Source organism: Nicotiana tabacum, chromosome 11, assembly GCF_000715075.1.
Source record: "Nicotiana tabacum cultivar K326 chromosome 11, ASM71507v2, whole genome shotgun sequence".
Classification (NCBI taxonomy): domain Eukaryota; kingdom Viridiplantae; phylum Streptophyta; class Magnoliopsida; order Solanales; family Solanaceae; genus Nicotiana; species Nicotiana tabacum.
Genome location: NC_134090.1, coordinates 121,342,058 through 121,359,562, shown reverse-complemented (window position 1 = coordinate 121,359,562; position 17,505 = coordinate 121,342,058). Strand labels below are relative to the sequence as shown.

Here is a 17,505-nt window from a genome sequence, read left to right as displayed (position 1 = left end):
CCCCCCCTTTTCTCTTCTTTGGAGGAGGTACGGAGGTCTCCTTTGCTTTCACTGGGGTAGTTGAAGTGGACTTTCCTTTGCCTGTGTCTTTTTTGGGAGGCATTTTCGTTCCTTTGAAGCTTTTGAGAGAAGGGAGCTGCTTGAGAATTTCTGATAAGTGCGAAAGATAGAAAGACTAAGCTTGACTTAAATGGGGATGGGAGAGACAACTATGGCAATGTGCTGGTGAGTATGTGTGGGTGAGCCAATTCATACAGTGTGTTTGGTTGAGAGAAAAGTTGATGAGCAGATGTGTGTGCCTGTGAATTTTCTTTTAGAGCTTGATATGTGTTTGGTTGAAGTGAGGTTAGGGTTCTTTTTTTTGTATTGTGTTCAGCGTGTTTGGGCACATAAGTGAGGAGGTATGACTAAAATAAGGATAAAAAAATTAAACTAGTCTGAAACACCTTACCTGGCGTCGCCAAGCCCAGTACCTGGCATTACCCACGTGGCGCCAGCCTAACACCAGCCTTACCTGGCTTTACCTAGGCGTTGCCAGCTTAAGGCTTGGTGGACATGGCGTTAGCCAGGCGCCGCCAGCCCCAACGCCAGCTTTGTTTGGCTTTATCCTAGCACCACTAGCCCCAGCGCCTAGTGCGTCAGGTGATGCTAGAACCCTGCTCGACTTTCCCAAACTCACCTACAAACTTGTTAGAACCTAAAAACTAAAAGAAAAATTCTAACAACACTAAAAATCAACTACGAATTGGGTTGCCTCCGAACGAGCGTCTTAGTTAAATTCGTGGTATGACGAATACAATAGTTCATGGGTTGCCTCCCATGAATAGCCTGATTTAATGTCGCGGCACGACGCATGTAAGTGCATTTAAGGTATGCTCAACATCGGTGGCTCGATCAAATGAGTTACTGACACTACCATTGCTTCATCCATGGCTACATAATGTTTTAATCTATGCCCATTGACTCTGAACTTGCGAAATTCATTTTCTGCAGCAATCTCTACGGCACCAGTGGGATGAATTTCAGCCACACAAAATGGCCCTTACCATCTTGACTTTATTTTTCCCGGAAATAACCTTAGCCTTGAATTGTATAGCAATACCCTATCTCCGGTTTTATAACTCTGCTCAATAATATTTTTTTCATGTATCATCTTCATTCTCTCCTTGTATAATCTTGTGCTCTCAAAGCGTGGTATCGAAACTCAACGAGCTCATGCAACTCCGTGACTCTACTTGCTCCCGCAACTTCTATATCGAGATTTAACTACCTCAATGCCCACAAAGCTCTATGCTTCAACTCCACCAGTAAGTGACACGCCTTCCCAAATACCAACTATGGCGACATGCCGGTCAGAGTTTTGAAAGCCGTTTGATAGGCCCATAGTTCATCAACTAACTTTCTCACCCAATCCGTTCTTGTAGCATTCACAGTCTTTGTAAACACACTCTTTATCTCTCTATTCGAAACTTACACTTGCCCACTTGTTTGTGGATGATATGGGGTGGCAACCTTGTGGAGTACATCAAACTTTTCTAACAACTTTGCGAAGGCTCGGTTACAAAAGTGAGTGCCTCCGTCACTAATTATTTCCCTTGAAGTGCCAATCGGTTGAATTTGTTCTTTCTCAAAAAACCAATTGCTCCCTATACATCATTTGTAGGGAGCACTGCAGCCTCCACCCATTTGGACACGTAGTCCACAGTGACAAGTATGTACTTGTTGCCATATGAGCCGACAAAAGGCCCCATGAAATCGATTCCCCATACATCAAACACTTCTACCTCCTGAATTGGGTTCATAGGAATCTCATGTCAGCGGGAAATATTCCTAGTTCGCTGGCATTCATCACAACCCTTCACCCATAAGTGAGCATATTTGAACAATGTTAGCTAGTAGAAACCCGACTCTAAGACTTTTGTAGATGTCCTTACTCCCTCGAAATGCCCACCATATGGTGATGCATGACATGCATGAAAAATAGAAGACTGGTATATCTGAAGGATACATCTCCGGATTATGTTATCAATACAAATCATGAACAGATAAGGCTCATCCCAATAATACATGCGACAGTCACGAAAGAACTTTTTCTTTTGGATAGAGGAAAGGTCATAAGGAACAATACCGCTCGCCAGGTAATTTGCAATGTCTGCATACCATGGCGCTTCCTCAAGACTCGTGGCTAATAGTTGTTCATCTTGGAAAGTTTCCACAATCTTTTCCACCTCAACCTTCTTCTCAGCTCCTTCCAGCCTAGACAAGTGATCAGTTACTCTTCGTTCCCTTTCGGTCACAGATTTCCAAATTAAATTCTTGTAGCAGTAGAACCCATCAAATCAGGCACAGTTTTGACTCCTTCTTCTCGATTAAGTACCTAAGAGCACCATGGTTAGTATAAACAATTACCTTCAAGCCTTTCAGGTATGACCTGAATTTGTCAAATGTGAACATGGCTGCTAGCATATTCTTCTCGGTCACTGTGTAATTTAGCTGGGCACCACTCAAAAAGTTCTACTTGCGTATTATATTGGATGCATGACTTTGTATTTTCGCTGCCCAAGAACTGCTCCCACAACATAGTCACTCACATCACACATCACTCAAATGGTTGCTTCCAGTCAGGGGCAACTATGAAGGTACTGTTACCAGTCTCTTCTTCAATTCCTTAAACACTACCCTGAGATGAGGTAGTAGTGGCTTTAGTTCTAACTTTGGTGGCTATTCTGTCGATTGCTTAGCTAGAGGAGTTTTTCTTTCCTCTCAGTTTAAAGGCTCAAATTCGAGCTCCCTTCTCCAAAAACCTTGACCTTCAAGAGAAAGTACCTACTCTGCCAAGTCTTCTCCATTTGCCTCATCTAAGTTCATGAGATAGGCTTCTAGAGGGTCTTTAGTGTTCAATGTCTCATCTTCCTCCTCAAACATTACATCCACAACATCTATTAGTGAGAAATTAGCAAATTCACTTGGTCACCACATAGATTTATACACGTTGAATGTTATCTCTTCATCATTTAATCTCATTTTGAGCTCTCCAGTTTCAAATTCAATTATAGCTCTCCTAGTGGCTAAGAATGGTCTTCCCAAAATTATGGGAATTTCCTTGTCAACCCGACATTCAAGAATGACAAAATCTGCTGGGAACACAAACTTCCCAACCTGTACTAATACATCATCCAGAATACCAGAAGGTCTCTTCACTGTACAGTCAGCACATTGTAGTAACATGGATGTGGGTCTAGCTCTTCCAATGACTAACCTTTTATAGATAGCCAGGGGCATCAAGTTTATTCTTTCCCCCAAATCACACAATCCCTTAGGTAACGCATAGTTGCCTATTGTGCATGGGATTGTAAAACTCCCTGGGTCAGACAGCTTCTCAGCTATGGGTCTCGTCACAACAACATTACATGTCTGAGTTTGTGTAACAGTGGCCAAGTCTTGAAATTTGAACTTACGAGACATCAAATCCTTCATCATCTTTGCATAACCAGGCATTTCCTTTAAGGCATAAATCAATGGAATGTTTACCTGAATTTTCTTCAACATCTCCAAGAATTTCTTGTACTACACATCTTTCTGATACTTGGCCAATCTCTTTGGGAATGGTGCTGGAGGTCGCTTATTCCCTGTGATTTGATTTTTTTCTTTCCCAGGCACTACTTCAACCATCATTTCATGTGAGACCTCAATCTCCCTTGCAACCTCTTTTCTTTTTTGGTGTTCTCTTGTGCATTTTATACTATCACCTCAGTTAACCCTATTGAATCATCTATCTCAATGGGTACTAGCACCAGTGTTTTAGTAGGTCAGCTTTTATGAGCAATTTCTTGCTCCAGATCCAGGTCTCTACCATTTCGTAGACTCACTGCCATAAGTTGTTTCGGGCCCTGATCTTTTGGATTGATTTGTGTGTCTGTAGGTAGTATCCTTTGGGGACGATTATTTAAAGCCATCAAAATCTGTCCTAATTGAAGCTGAATACTCTTTATCGCTGATTCATATGAGTCTACTCTCTTAGTTAATTTTACAGTGGTCCCTATCAGTTGTTGTAATATTTTGTTGCTGTTATTCAACATTCCCTCAAGTTTAGCAAACCTATCATCGTATCTCACAATCTGTTGTTGTTGAGGTTGTTGATAATCCAGCTGCTGATTTTATTGGTTATAACCTGTTGCCTTTGGTAAGTTTTATAGAGTAGTGGTTAGGCCGGCCATGTTGTATGGGACCGAGTGTTGGCCGGTTAAGAACTCACACATCCAGAAGATGAAAGTAGAAGAGATGAGGATGTTGAGGTGGATGTGCGGGCATACAAGGATGGATAAGATTAGGGATGAAGATATTCGAGAGAAGGTGGGCGTGGCCCCCATGGAGGAAGTTGGAAGACTCAGATGGTTCGGGCACATTTAGAGGAGGAGCACTGATGCACCGGTGAGGTGGTGTGAGCGACTAGCTATGGTGGGCACGATAAGAGGTAGAGGGAGACCTAAGAAGTATTGGGGAGAGGTGATCAGGCAGTACATGGTGCGACATAGGATTACTGAGGACATGGCCCTTGACAGTTAATTGTGGAGGTCGAGCATTAAGGTTGTAGGTTATGGGGAAGTTGTTAATATTTCTACAGTGCACTAGAGTGAGACTAGGCAGTTAGGAGTTAGTCTTAGGATGCTACTGATCATCTACTGATGCAGGGCTTTATCTGCTGGATATTATTATACCTTCCATCTTTTTCGTATTTCCTATATTTCTTATATTGCTATTATTTTGTTATTTTATGTTATTTTATGTTATGTTATGTTATTTTATTATGAGTCTATTGATAGTACTAATTTATCGTCTCTTATTGCTTTCTTGAGCCGAGGGTCTCCTGGAAACAACCTTTCTGCCCTCGAGGTAGGGGTAAGGTCTGCGTACATATTACCCTCCCCAGACCCCACTTGTGGGATTATACTGGGCCGTTGTTGTTGTTGTAACTTGTTGCCTTTGGTAAGGCACCACTTGACCTTGTAGTCACATAGCTCCAAGATTGTTGTTGTTGTTGTTGTACTGCTGGTGAGCTGGTCTATATTGTTGATTTTGCTGACCCTAATTATGACCACCTTGCCTCTGTCCCCCATGGTTGGCCACGTAATTCGTATTTTCCTGTTATTGTTGGTTGTCACCTTTTGCACTCCACATGCAAACATATGGTTGGTTAATGCATTGTGTACATAAACCCCCATTAGTTGCATCAACTATGTGTACCTTCTGCTTCTGGCCTGATTCATCTATCTTTTTGGTGAGGATACTCATTTGTGTCACTAGAGTGGCCATATTTTCAGCTATGGATTTAGTTGGATGTAAAGCCACTGAGTGAACTACATGAGTGATTTGAGAGTCTCTTATCATCCATCCTGAGTTTTGGGCCATGTCAAGTAGGATCTTACTTTCTTTGAATATTTTGCTCAAAAATGCTCCACCTGCTGAAGCATCAACATTGGCCTTTAAGTTATCTGCCAATCCCATGCAAAACCTCTGCCCCAACATCTGCTCCGGAATGCTATGATGTGGACACCTAACCAACATGCCCTTGAATCTCTCCCACATTTCTTGTAATGTTTCTACTGGTTTATGTCTGAAGCTCAAAATCTCATCAATTTGTTGAGCAGTTTTGTTGGGTGGGTAGAATTTGTTCACAAATTACTTGACTAATTCCTCCCAAGTAGTGATGGAGTTTATGGGGAGTGAATTAAGCCAAGTCTAAGCTGCTCCCATCACTAAGAATGGATACAACAACCACCTTATTACTTTCGGTGTCACATTAGGTTGCCTTTGCGTGAAACATATCGACAGGAAATTCTTCATATGCTGCTGAGGATCTTCAACGTATGACCCTGAGAACAATCCCTTGTTCTGCAATAAATGTAGCATGTTGTTTGTGATTTGAAATGATTCCTCTTGTATCTGAGGGACTACAATTGTGGTTGCAAAATTGTCGGCGGTGGGTTGTGCCCAGTCATACAATGCTGCTTCTGGCACAGAACAACACCCTGATTGTTCGCGTCATTCGCATTGTTTATATTGTTTGGATTTTCTACTCTGTAGTCCATGTTTGGTTGGATTTGTTCTGTTGCTATTTGCCCTTCTTGTTTGCACAATTCAGTACCTTGAAAACTTTCTCATGATCTAATAATTCTTCAAAAATTTCACCAGTTCTTGAGGAGTTTCTTGGCATGCACCTGCAACACCCAAGACTAAAAACTTTAGAATTTCAATGTGCTTGGTTTAAATTGAAGAAAATTGACTACGCTATGAATTTTAGCATTTATTTTAGCTGTAATTAAAAACATCGTTAATTCCTCGACAACGGCTCCAAAATTTAAACACGCCCAATTATGCCTTATAAAAAGGACAAAGCGGTCATTGCAAATATATTCTGGTTAACAAGTTCAGAGTCGAATCCCACAGGGAATTAACCTATCAAACACAACTATTGGACTCACACAAATTCACGTATTCAATCTTCAGTATATTTAAGTAATAAATTGGATGTTTACTAACTAAATATTACGTAATAAAAATGCAGTAAATAAGAACTAACTACGAACGGGTTGTAGACAAGAATTGGAATGATCTAAGGTTCTGATTTCCCCTATTGTCAGAATCCTTTCCTCTACATTTCCTATAAATTTTCCTTTCTCTATTGATCATGAGCACTCTGACTGTCATAACTCTCTCCTGAGTAATTACAACAATATACTAGACATATTCTCCCAAATTACGCTAGCTAGCCTTAAGTACAACTCATTTAGATCGCACCAAGGTTTCGTTATCCCTAATCCCATCTTTAAACCCTTCGTATTGATCCCTCATATACGCTAGGAGTGATGTTGTTCAACAACTACCTAAGTATGCACTCTCTCCTAAGTAACACATACTAAATAGGAACAGTTAATTGAGGGCCCTTCAATCAACGACAATAAGCATATAGTTGAACAAATAGAGAGAATACTATAGCAAATCTATATTAACATAACAAAAAAACCATCCTCCAATAGGCTCCATCAAAACCCTAGATGAGGAATTTAGCTGCTCATACTCATAGTAACAATATTCAAAGTAATTTGCATAATTAAATTACAAAGTAGGGACGTACAAATCGATGATTCTATCTCCCAAGTAGTGTTCCACGAGTTATCCTTGTCTCCGGTTTTAAAAGTCCTTCGAAGTGGAGTTTTCAGGTCTATTTATATGCTTAGGACAAGACATGAATGTGTAGGTCAAATCCTAGTCAAGCCGGGAAATAAATTAAATATTCAAAACTCAGACTGGACCTCGACCTAGGCCTGGCATCGCCAGCCTAACGCCAGCTTCAAGCTGACCTTATCCTTGTAGCGCCAAGCCTAAGCCTTGCCTTTGCCTTGCAGTGCCAGCGTAATGCCAGCTTCAGCCTGGCCTCGCTAGGTCTATCCTTTTCACTATTCTCTAGCACACTTTCAACGTTTAAGTATCTCTTTTGCTCTACTTTCATCTCTAGTTCACCTACACATAAAATAGACTCTCTTACGTGCAAACCCCAACTCTAAAATGGACCCGGTCGTGATGGCGCCTATCATGAAACTAGTCTAGCCAACACAAACCCCAAACCAACCAAAAAAATTATAATAAGCCATTTAAAATCATTAATAAGTATAAATCCCAAAATATAGAGTAGAATAGAGCAATGCGAAAACAAACACAGCCTGACATTAAGGTGTCACTAGTCATGAGCAACTACGACTCCTCTAGAAATGAAAAGGCAACATAGTCTTAATCAAGCTAATACAAAAGCGGTATAAAGATAGGAAGTAGAAGCACTGGGTTGCAAAAGCCGAGACTCCTAGAACTGCACACAGGGTGCATGGAGTAACGTGAGTACGCCAACTCAGTAAGAAAAAAAAGTAAAGGCAGCTGAGCAGTAAGAAAACACGTAAACCACAACATAATGCTACAACAAAATAGTATAAATCCAGGACAATGCAGTAAAGCAGTAAAATCTCATAGAAACATCTCATTTCAATAAAACCCTCTTTAAAATATCTTTCAGTAGTTCAAAAGAGTGATGAAAACAGGGAGAAAAAGGATAGAAATATAAATCGTCCCCTCGGGCAAAATACCAACAGAACCATCCCCTCGGGCTTCCTCACAATCACTCGTATCAGCCCCTCGGGCAATATCACATCTCACATTGGGTACCCGCGCTCATTGGGGGTGTGCAGACTCCGGTGGGCCTCCTACAGCCCAAGCTCTATATCAAGCCATCTTCTGGCATAATCAAACTAGCCCTCGGCCTCATAACAAGCCACCTCGTGGCGTAACAACTCAGGCCCTCGACCTATTAATCATGAATCAGTACAACATTATTGCGGCGCGCAACCCGATCCCATAATATCCTCACAACACAAGCCCTCGGCCTCACTCAGTCAGAAATCTCTCATGCCGCTCGGGCACAGTAAAACATGATGCTCAGCCCAAAATATTATTTAAAATGGCAAAACCAAGTAAATATGGCTGAGTTATGAAAATAGTAGAATACAGCATGACTGAGTACAAATATGAAGTCAAAACACTAAGGAATAGTAGTAAAAATCCCCTAAGGGTCCAAAACAGTTGGCACGAGGCTAGAATATGACATTCATCCCAAAACATGATAATACTTTCCAAAGCACAATGGTAGCAAACAGTTTTCGATCAAATACGCGGTTTAACAGTCATACAAGATGGACTAAGTCACAATCACCAACGGTGCATGACCCCACGCTCGTCATCTAGCATGTGTGTCACCTCAAAATAGCATAAGGATGGGAAATTCGGGGTTTCATACCCTCAGGACAACATTTACAATCATTACTTACCTCTATCCGGTCCAAACTCTAGCCCGCAATGCCTTTGCCCCTCGAATCGGCCACCGGATGCTCCAAATCTATCCAAAAATAGATTTATACCATCAAAATATGCTAAAGGAACAAAGCCCACTCAAAAATAACAAATTTACATAAAAAATCCCGAAATTGGCCAAACCCGACCCTTGGGCCCATGTCTCGGATTTCGACAAAAATCACAAAACTGGAATCCTTACACTCTCACGAATTCATACATATCAAATACATCAAAATCCTACCACAAATGACCCCCCCAAATCCTCAAATCAAAGTCTCAAATTCCAAGCCCTAACTCCCCAATTTTAGGCTTTAGATTCCACAAATTTCATGTTTAATTATGTACAAATCACAATAGGATCGAGTATTAAGTCCATAAATCTTACCTCCAAGTGTTTCCCTTTGATTCCCTCTTCAATTCTTCTCAAAAAACTCCAAAATCGCTCAAAAATGGTGAAGTTTAGACCCAAAATCGCAGACAATGGCCTTTTAAACATTCTGCCCAGGTGACCCTTTCTTTCTTCGTGAACGCGGTCAATGCCTCGCGTTCGCGAAGCACAAAATTCTGTTGACCACTTAATCCTTCATCACGAATGCGACACCCTGTACGCAAACACGAAGCTTCAGCTCCTCAACCCATCGTGAATGCGATACCTAGCTCGCGAACGCGAAGCACAAACGACATGGACCCAACTGCTCCCATTTACTCTACGCAAACGCGGGAGACTCATCGCGTTCACGATGAACACTAGACCTAACCCTTTGAGAACGCGGGACACACATCGCGAACGCGAAGGCCAAACTTCCTGCATCACACGCTAACCCTTCGCGTAATGTATGCAACACCAACACCAGATTTTCTGTAACTTTTCCGACATGAATTTGATCCGTTCAACCACCCGACACTCACCCGAGGCCCTCGGGACCGCAACCAAACATGCCAACATATCCCATAATCTCATTCAAACTTGTTCCAACCTTCGGAACTCTCAAAACAACATCATAACACCAAATTAACATCGGATTCAAGCCAAAGAATTTCAAAACTTCCAAATTCCGCTTTCGATAAAAAAGTCTATCAAACCTCGTCCGAATAACCTGAAATTTTGCACACATGTCACAAATGAAATAGTGGACCTATTCCAACTTCTGGAATTCTATTCTAACCTCCATATCAAAATCTCACCTATCAACCGAAAAACGCCAAAATTCCAAATTTCGCCAATTCAAGCCTAAATCTACTCTAGACCTCCAAAACATATACTGATCATGCTTCTAAGTCCCAAATCACGTCTCGAAGCTATCCAAATCATCAGAATTCACATCCGAGCCCTTTTTCACACAAGTCAACATCTGGTTGACCTTTTCAACCTATGCTTACTCAAAAGAAACTAAGTGTCTCATTCCTTTCCAAAACCTCTCCGAACCCGAACCAACCAATCTGATATCACCTAATACAGTTAAACAAGACAATAAGAAGCAGAAATGGGGAAAACAAAGTGGTAGCTCATGAAACGACTGGCTGAGTCATTACATTCTCTTAAACAAACGTTCGTCCTCGAACGGGTCAAGAAACATACCTGAAGTCTCAAATAGGCGAGGATATCTTCTCTGCTTCTCCCTCTCGGTCTCCCAGGTAGCCTCCTCCACGGGTTGACCTCTCCACTGCACTTTCACTAAAGTTATATCCTTTTACCTCAACTTCCGAACCTAACACTCCAAAATAGCTTCTGGCTCCACATCATAAGTCAAATCATCATCTAATTGAACCATACTAAAATCCAAAACATGAAACAGATCGCCAATATACTTCCGTAGCATAGAAACATGAAATACCGGATGCACACTCGATAAGCTGGGTGGCAAATCAAGCTCATAAGCCACCTCCCCAATCCTCTGAATCACCTCAAAAGGTCTAATGAAAGATGACTCAATTTAACCTTCTTCCCAAATCACATAACACCCTTCATGGGTGAAACCTTCAATAGAACCTTCCCACCAACCATGTAGGACACATCCCGAGCCTTCTTATCAGCATAACTCTTTTATCTCGACTGCGCTGTACGAAGCCTCTCATGTGTCACCTTCACCTTGTCTAAAGCATCCTGCACCAAGTCTTTACCCAATAGCCTAGCCTCACCCGGCTCAAACCGGCATACTGGAGATCTACACTGTTTCCCATACAAAGCCTCATTTGGAGCCATCTGAATACTCGACTGATAACTGTTGTTATAAGCAAACTCTGTGAGCGGTAAAAACTGATCCCATGACCCTCCAAAATCAATGACATAATAGCGCAACATGTCCTCCAATATCTGAATAGTGCGCTCGGACTGCCTGTCAATCTGAGGGTGAAAAGCGTTGCTCAACTCAACCTGGGTACTCAACGCTCGCTATACAGACCTCCAAAACTGTGAAGTAAACTGGGTACATCTATCCGAAATGATGGAAACAAGGACACCATGCAAATGAAAAATCTCCCGAATATATATCTCTGCCAACTTCTCTTAAGAATAGGTAGTAGACACAGGAATGAAGTGCGCGGACTTGGTCAGCTGATCCACAATCACCCAAATATCATAGAATTTCTTCAAAGTCCGTGGGAGCCCAACTACAAAGTCCATGGTGATCCGCTCCCACTTCCACTCTGGAATATCCATCTGCTATATCAAGCCACCCAGTCTCTGATGCTCGTATTTCACCTGCTGACAATTGAGACACCGAGCTACAAATCCCACAATGTCCTTCTTCATTCTCCTCCACCAATAATTCTGTCTAAGATCCTGATACATCTTCGTGGCACCCGAATGAATAAAATACCGCAAATTATGAGCCTCCTCTAGAATCAACTTCCGAAGCCTATCTACATTCGGCATGAATATCCAACCCTACATCCTCAATACCCTATCATCACCAACGGTCACATCTTTGGCATCGTCGTACTGAACTCTGTCCTTAAGGACAAGCAAATGAGGATCATCATACTGGCGCTCTTTGATGTGATCAAATAAGGAAGACCGAGAAACCACATAAGCCAATACCTGACTGGGCTCTGAAATATCTAACCGCATGAACCGATTGGGCAAGGCCCGAACATCAACTGCAAGAGGTCTCTCCTCAACATAAATATACACCAAACTCCCCATACTCACCGCCTTCCTACTCAAGGCACCGACTACCACATTGGCCTTCTCCGGTTGGTACAAAATAGTGATATCATAGTCCTTTAGTAGCTCCAACCACCTCCACTACGTCAAATTGAGATCCTTCTGCTTGAACAAATGCTAGAGGCTACGATGATCAGCACCTCACAAGACATACCATAAAAATAATGCCTTCAAATCTTTAACGTGTGAACAATAGCAACCAACTCCAGATCATGAACATGGTAGTTCTTCTCATGGGGATTCAACTGACGAGAAGCATAAAAAATAACTCTTCCATCCTACATCAACACACACCTAATACCAACTCTCAAAGCATCATAATACACGGTATATGAACCTAAAGCTGATGGCAAAACTAACACTGGAGTTGTGGTCAAGGCAGTCTTGAGCTTCTGAAAGCTCTCCTCAAACTCATCCGACCACCTGAATGGAGCACCCTTTTGATTCAACTTGGTCAAGAGTGATGCTATAGATGAAAATCCCTGTACAAATCGACGGTAATAACCACCAAAACCAAGAAAGTTGAGAATCTCTATGGTTGAGGACGATCTGGGACAACTCTAAACTGCCCCTATCTTCTTCGGATCAATGTGAATACCCTCACTGGACACCACGTGCCCCAAGAATGCCACTGAACTAAGCCAAAACTGACACTTGGAGAACTTTGCATAAAGTTTCTCCTCCCTCAATCTCTGCAATACAACTCTCAAATGCTCCGCGTGCTTCTCCTGACTACGCAAGTACACCAGAATATCATCAATGAAAACTATGAAAAACGAGTCGAGAAGGCCGAAACACAATGTTCATCAAATGCATGAATGCTACTAGGTCATTGGTCAGCCAAAAAGACATCACCAGGAACTCATAATGACCATATCATGTCCTGAAAGTAGTTTTTAGAATATCTGAGTCCCTGATCTTTAGTTGGTGATACCTTGAACGAAGATCAATCTTGGAGAACACTCTTGCTCCATGAAGCTAGTCAAACAAATCATTGATACGAGGCAAAGCATACTTGTTCTTGATTGTTACTTTGTTCAACTGCCTGTAATCAATGCACATCCTCATTGTGTCATCCTTCTTCTTCACAAATAGAATAGGCACCCCCAAGGCGACACACTAGGCCGAATAAACCCCTTATCAAGGAGTTCCTAAAGCTGCTCCTTCAACTCCTTCAGCTACGCTGGTGCCATACGTTATGGTAGAATAGAAATGGGCTAAGTTCCTGGCACCAGATCAATACCAAAATCAATATCCCTATCTGATGGCATGCCCGGCAGGTGTCGTGCCCTATTTTTTCTTGCGAAATCGGGTTTATGACATATTTGATTGGGACAACTCTTTCCTTTTAGAAAAGGGGGTTTGCATTTTTGAACAGTTGCCACCTAACGATTTAAGGTGCGTTAGGGCACCTGTAGGGTTCACTTCTAGCTACAATTGATAACCAGAGATAGGGTAAGGGCTTGAAATTATCCTAGGGGAAGGTGTTAGGTACCCTTCAGGATCCACTAGTGTGGTTCCCGGCCAGACAGTTTTTTTCTGAATTTGTACAATTTGCAAATAACAAGTATGGCTCAAATAGTAGGGGATTCAAGTTTAAGTACAAAGTTGTTTGGAAAGTAGTTAATGAAAAGCAAAATTTTGAAAAGACTTACAATCTAAACATATTCGGGAATGTAAAAGGGGGTGTCCTAGGTTTGTTTATAATATGGATCACATCAATGCAATACCCGGTATGACACTACTTAAAGAGGGGCTACACATGGTATTAACGCACCGGTCATCATGTCCATATCTACCCTTTCCCGCCCTGTGAAGGTAATTAAAGCAAGGGTTGATCTTGACCCCTATTGCATGTTGTTACTCATCCCTTCCTACCAATTTTAGAGGAATTTAGGACTCCTATCCTATAAGAAGGGGGTTCTAGGCAGGCCCTCAAGTTTAAAGGCAAAATACTAAGGCGGCATATAATAAACAAGTAGGACTTCAATTAAGGGGAGCATGGAAGACAAATGAAAGGCTCAGATATACCTCCACACATAGTGCACATAAACAGCATGACTCATACATAATTAAGGTCTTAATCCAGATTCTATGCATGGTATAAGTGAAAACAGTCATATTTATAACATAACTCAAATAAGAAGTCCTAATCAGGCTTGCCTACTAATTTTAACATGTTGATAGTTAAACAAAGATTGTTCTAGTTTTATTTAAGTTTATTACCTAAGACTTGCCTAGGCATAAAATAATATGCAGCAGTTACCAGAATTATGAAACAGTTATTTTACCTAAGCATGATATTGTAAGTCTTGCAAAAACATGCACGGATTGTGACCAGTTTCACTTAAATAAGATAATCAGACATGAGACTGTTTTATGTCCTTTTTCACACATTATTGGTTTAACTAGGTGTGACTAAGCGAGTATGAACGAGATCCTACAATAGGGTATCTAATACGCACATATGAAAATGCAAAATGATTGCAGAATATGCAGAATTCCTAAAGTATGGTTTCTAAATGCCCAAAGAGTTACAACATGATTTCAAGGTACAGGAGCAACGGTTTTATGTTGACGCTATTATTTAGCCTAAAGTAGGATTTCTATGTGGTAAATTATGTCAAATAAGATGCTGAAACAGTAAACCTAAGAACATGGTATCTAAGGAATGACATGTTTTGAATGGGTTGATCTTACACATGGATTCTAATGCACATACAGGAAATGTAAACCTAAGACATGATTTCTACCCATTGATGTTGATAGCATATAGAGCTACCCTTCCCTTTTCACTAGCCATCCCCAATACTTATTTACAATAGATTATTACAGACCAATATTAAAATGAATTACATAAGAAAAATAAAAGTTACACTATAGAGAGCCTGAAAGCATGCTCAGATTTCCAACACCTGATTAGGACTTACTCTATGAGTTATGTAATAAATCACCTCAAGTGCCAAGGTTGTTTCATAGCTTTCCTAATATCTGGGTGTGTCAGAGTTCCCTAAGGACCTCAAGGTATCCCGGGAAGTGCTCACACCCAGATTTCATAGCCAAGATAGAGTAAGTATTGTGTAGAAGGGCCAACTTTCATGTGTCCAAGTTCAGAGGGAGCTCAAGGGTCCCAAGGCAAGGCTCACACAAAAGGGGCAGAACATAGTAGTCTAAGTGTAGAGTGATAGTACTTGTCATAGTGTTGAAAAGAACTTAGTAAAACAATGTTGAAGTAGAACTTATTGGAGTGAAAAAGGTTTTCAGGAATAGACACAGGTTTTTTAAAAAAAAATGCTAAGAGTGAAAGTAGTTTTGGAATTAATTCTGAGAAACACACAATCACAAAAAGACAACTTAGAGTGATCAGATTTGGAGCCATTTATTACGTGACTCTAAGTGAAGACAAACAACTTTACAGACAAGGATTAGGGGGGTTGGGGACATAGAGAGCTCAAATCAGAAATACGTAAACATGGATGAGAAGAGAAGCATATAGACCAGTAAGTACAAAGAACAAGTAGCAACTGATTGGCCTCCAGAACACAAAACTACTACTTTAAAGTGTTAACAAGGGAATCATGCTCGAAATTAGAATAGTAATAAGATACAGAGAGAGGGTATGGGAGTAGTCATGCTGAGGATAGGGGTCTATTGCACATAATTAGTCATGTCGATAAGTGTTAATCAAGTACATTAGGAGTCTATGACACTAACATGGCATACTAGTTGAGGGAAATAAACAAGAACTCAGGTAGACATGTTGGTCGAGTATTAAACAAGACAAGTGATACCTAGACATGCTGATTAGACACTTGAACAAAAGAGGGCAAAACTTAAGCATGCTGAATAGAGTAGTAAACAAGAAGGGCAATCAAATACATACGCCATTAAATTAGTGCAGAAGGAGACATGGATTAACAGATATGGAGTACACAGAGTTGAGTTTCAGAATTGAACTAGGAACATACCAGTTAAGGAAGCAAAATGCAGAAACTAAAGCAAGTAAAGTTCCACAATCCAGCCTTGGCTTTCAGCCGGCTAGACAAGTAGTTAGCACAAGTAGCAGAGAGAGAAGAGATAATTTTTATGTGTGTGTGTGTGTGTTTTGAACTAATTGTTCGTATCTTAAAAGAGAATCACAATGGGATGTATATAGCATTGAGTAGAGTAAAGCATATAAGGTAAAGGAAATCAAGATTTCACAAATAAGGCAAAGAGACCAATCAATCAGTCAATTAGGGCTTAACAAGATCAATTATTAGGCAGGATTCCTGGAGAGACCCTTCAAATTAGGGAGAAATCAATTATCAGCCAAATTAGGGTCTAAATATGGTAAGAAACATATCCCAGGCCCTTTTGTAAGTCAATTAGAGTAAATCAACACCTAGAAATCAGGAAAATAGACTAATTAAAGCAAGTAGTGTCAATTAGGAATCACAAATAAGGAAAGTAGATAAAAATTACAAGGAGTAGCAATCATAGCAAATCACAATAATTTCGAACCCTAAATAGTCAAATAATCATCAATTAATCTCTGCTAATTGGAGAACAAAGGGTAAAGGGTAAATGTTGAAGCGAACAATTAAACAAACAAAGGACTAGAACATAGTCATGAAAGAATCAGTAGGACTAGTAAAGATAACTGGATTCAAGCAAATGAAACTTTAGAAAAGTTTTTGCAGAAACAAAAAGGAAGTGAAACCTTAGGTTTAGAAAATATTCAAATCTATTAATAGTAAGGAAAACCTAAGATTTTTAAAGAAAGCTACCAGATAAATTCAAAGTCATTTCAGATCTACACGGATCTGAACAGATCCAAGTAGAAGGAGATTAGGGTTCTTAAAAAAATGAACGAGGTGATGAAAATCTAGTCTAGAATCGGAGTTTCGAATCATAAGCACAAAGATAACACTACTCACAACCATAGAGATGAACACAAAACTGGTTCATGAAACGAAGAGTCTAGGTCGACTCTGGGTCGAATCTCCTTGAGATTTCTTCAGATAACAACAAAACCGAACAACCAATAGAGGTATGAGGCCAGATAATGTCGTAAATCAGCAGATGATCCCATATCTGGTCAAGAATTGAAGGGGTTTGGGGGAATTTTTGAGTGACGGTGCTCTAGGGTTTGAGGGTGTCTAAGATAGAAGAGAAGAGGAAAGGATTCAGAGGCGGTGCAAATGAGAGAATGGGGTAGGATTTGGGGGGTCGTTTGATTAAAAAAGGAAAGGGATAACGTGGACAATAGATCTCAATGATCAATGTCCACGATTAGAAGAGGTTATGAGTTGGGGCGTGTTAGATAGGAGATTGGGTCGGGGTTTTAATTTGAATTGGGCTGGGGTTTTAATTCAATTAGGCTAGAGTTGAAAAATAGAATAGGCTATTTGTTAAATACCTAATTAAAATTAGTTAAATAATTAATAAAAAATAGCTAC

At 40.7% G+C, this 17,505-nt stretch overlaps 1 protein-coding gene and 1 non-coding gene across 2 annotated transcripts; one reads left to right on the top strand and one right to left on the bottom strand.

The window, feature by feature from the left end:
• Window positions 1–2,970: 2,970 nt before the first annotated feature.
• Window positions 2,971–3,549, bottom strand: LOC142165988 (uncharacterized). The gene has a single exon (XM_075224386.1). The coding sequence runs from the start codon at window positions 3,547–3,549 to the stop codon at window positions 2,971–2,973; it is 579 nt and encodes a 192-aa protein (XP_075080487.1).
• Window positions 3,550–5,536: 1,987 nt separating this feature from the next.
• Window positions 5,537–5,643, top strand: LOC142166627 (small nucleolar RNA R71). Its single transcript, XR_012697030.1, has one exon. It is a non-coding gene; the product is annotated as a small nucleolar RNA R71 (small nucleolar RNA).
• Window positions 5,644–17,505: the final 11,862 nt, after the last annotated feature.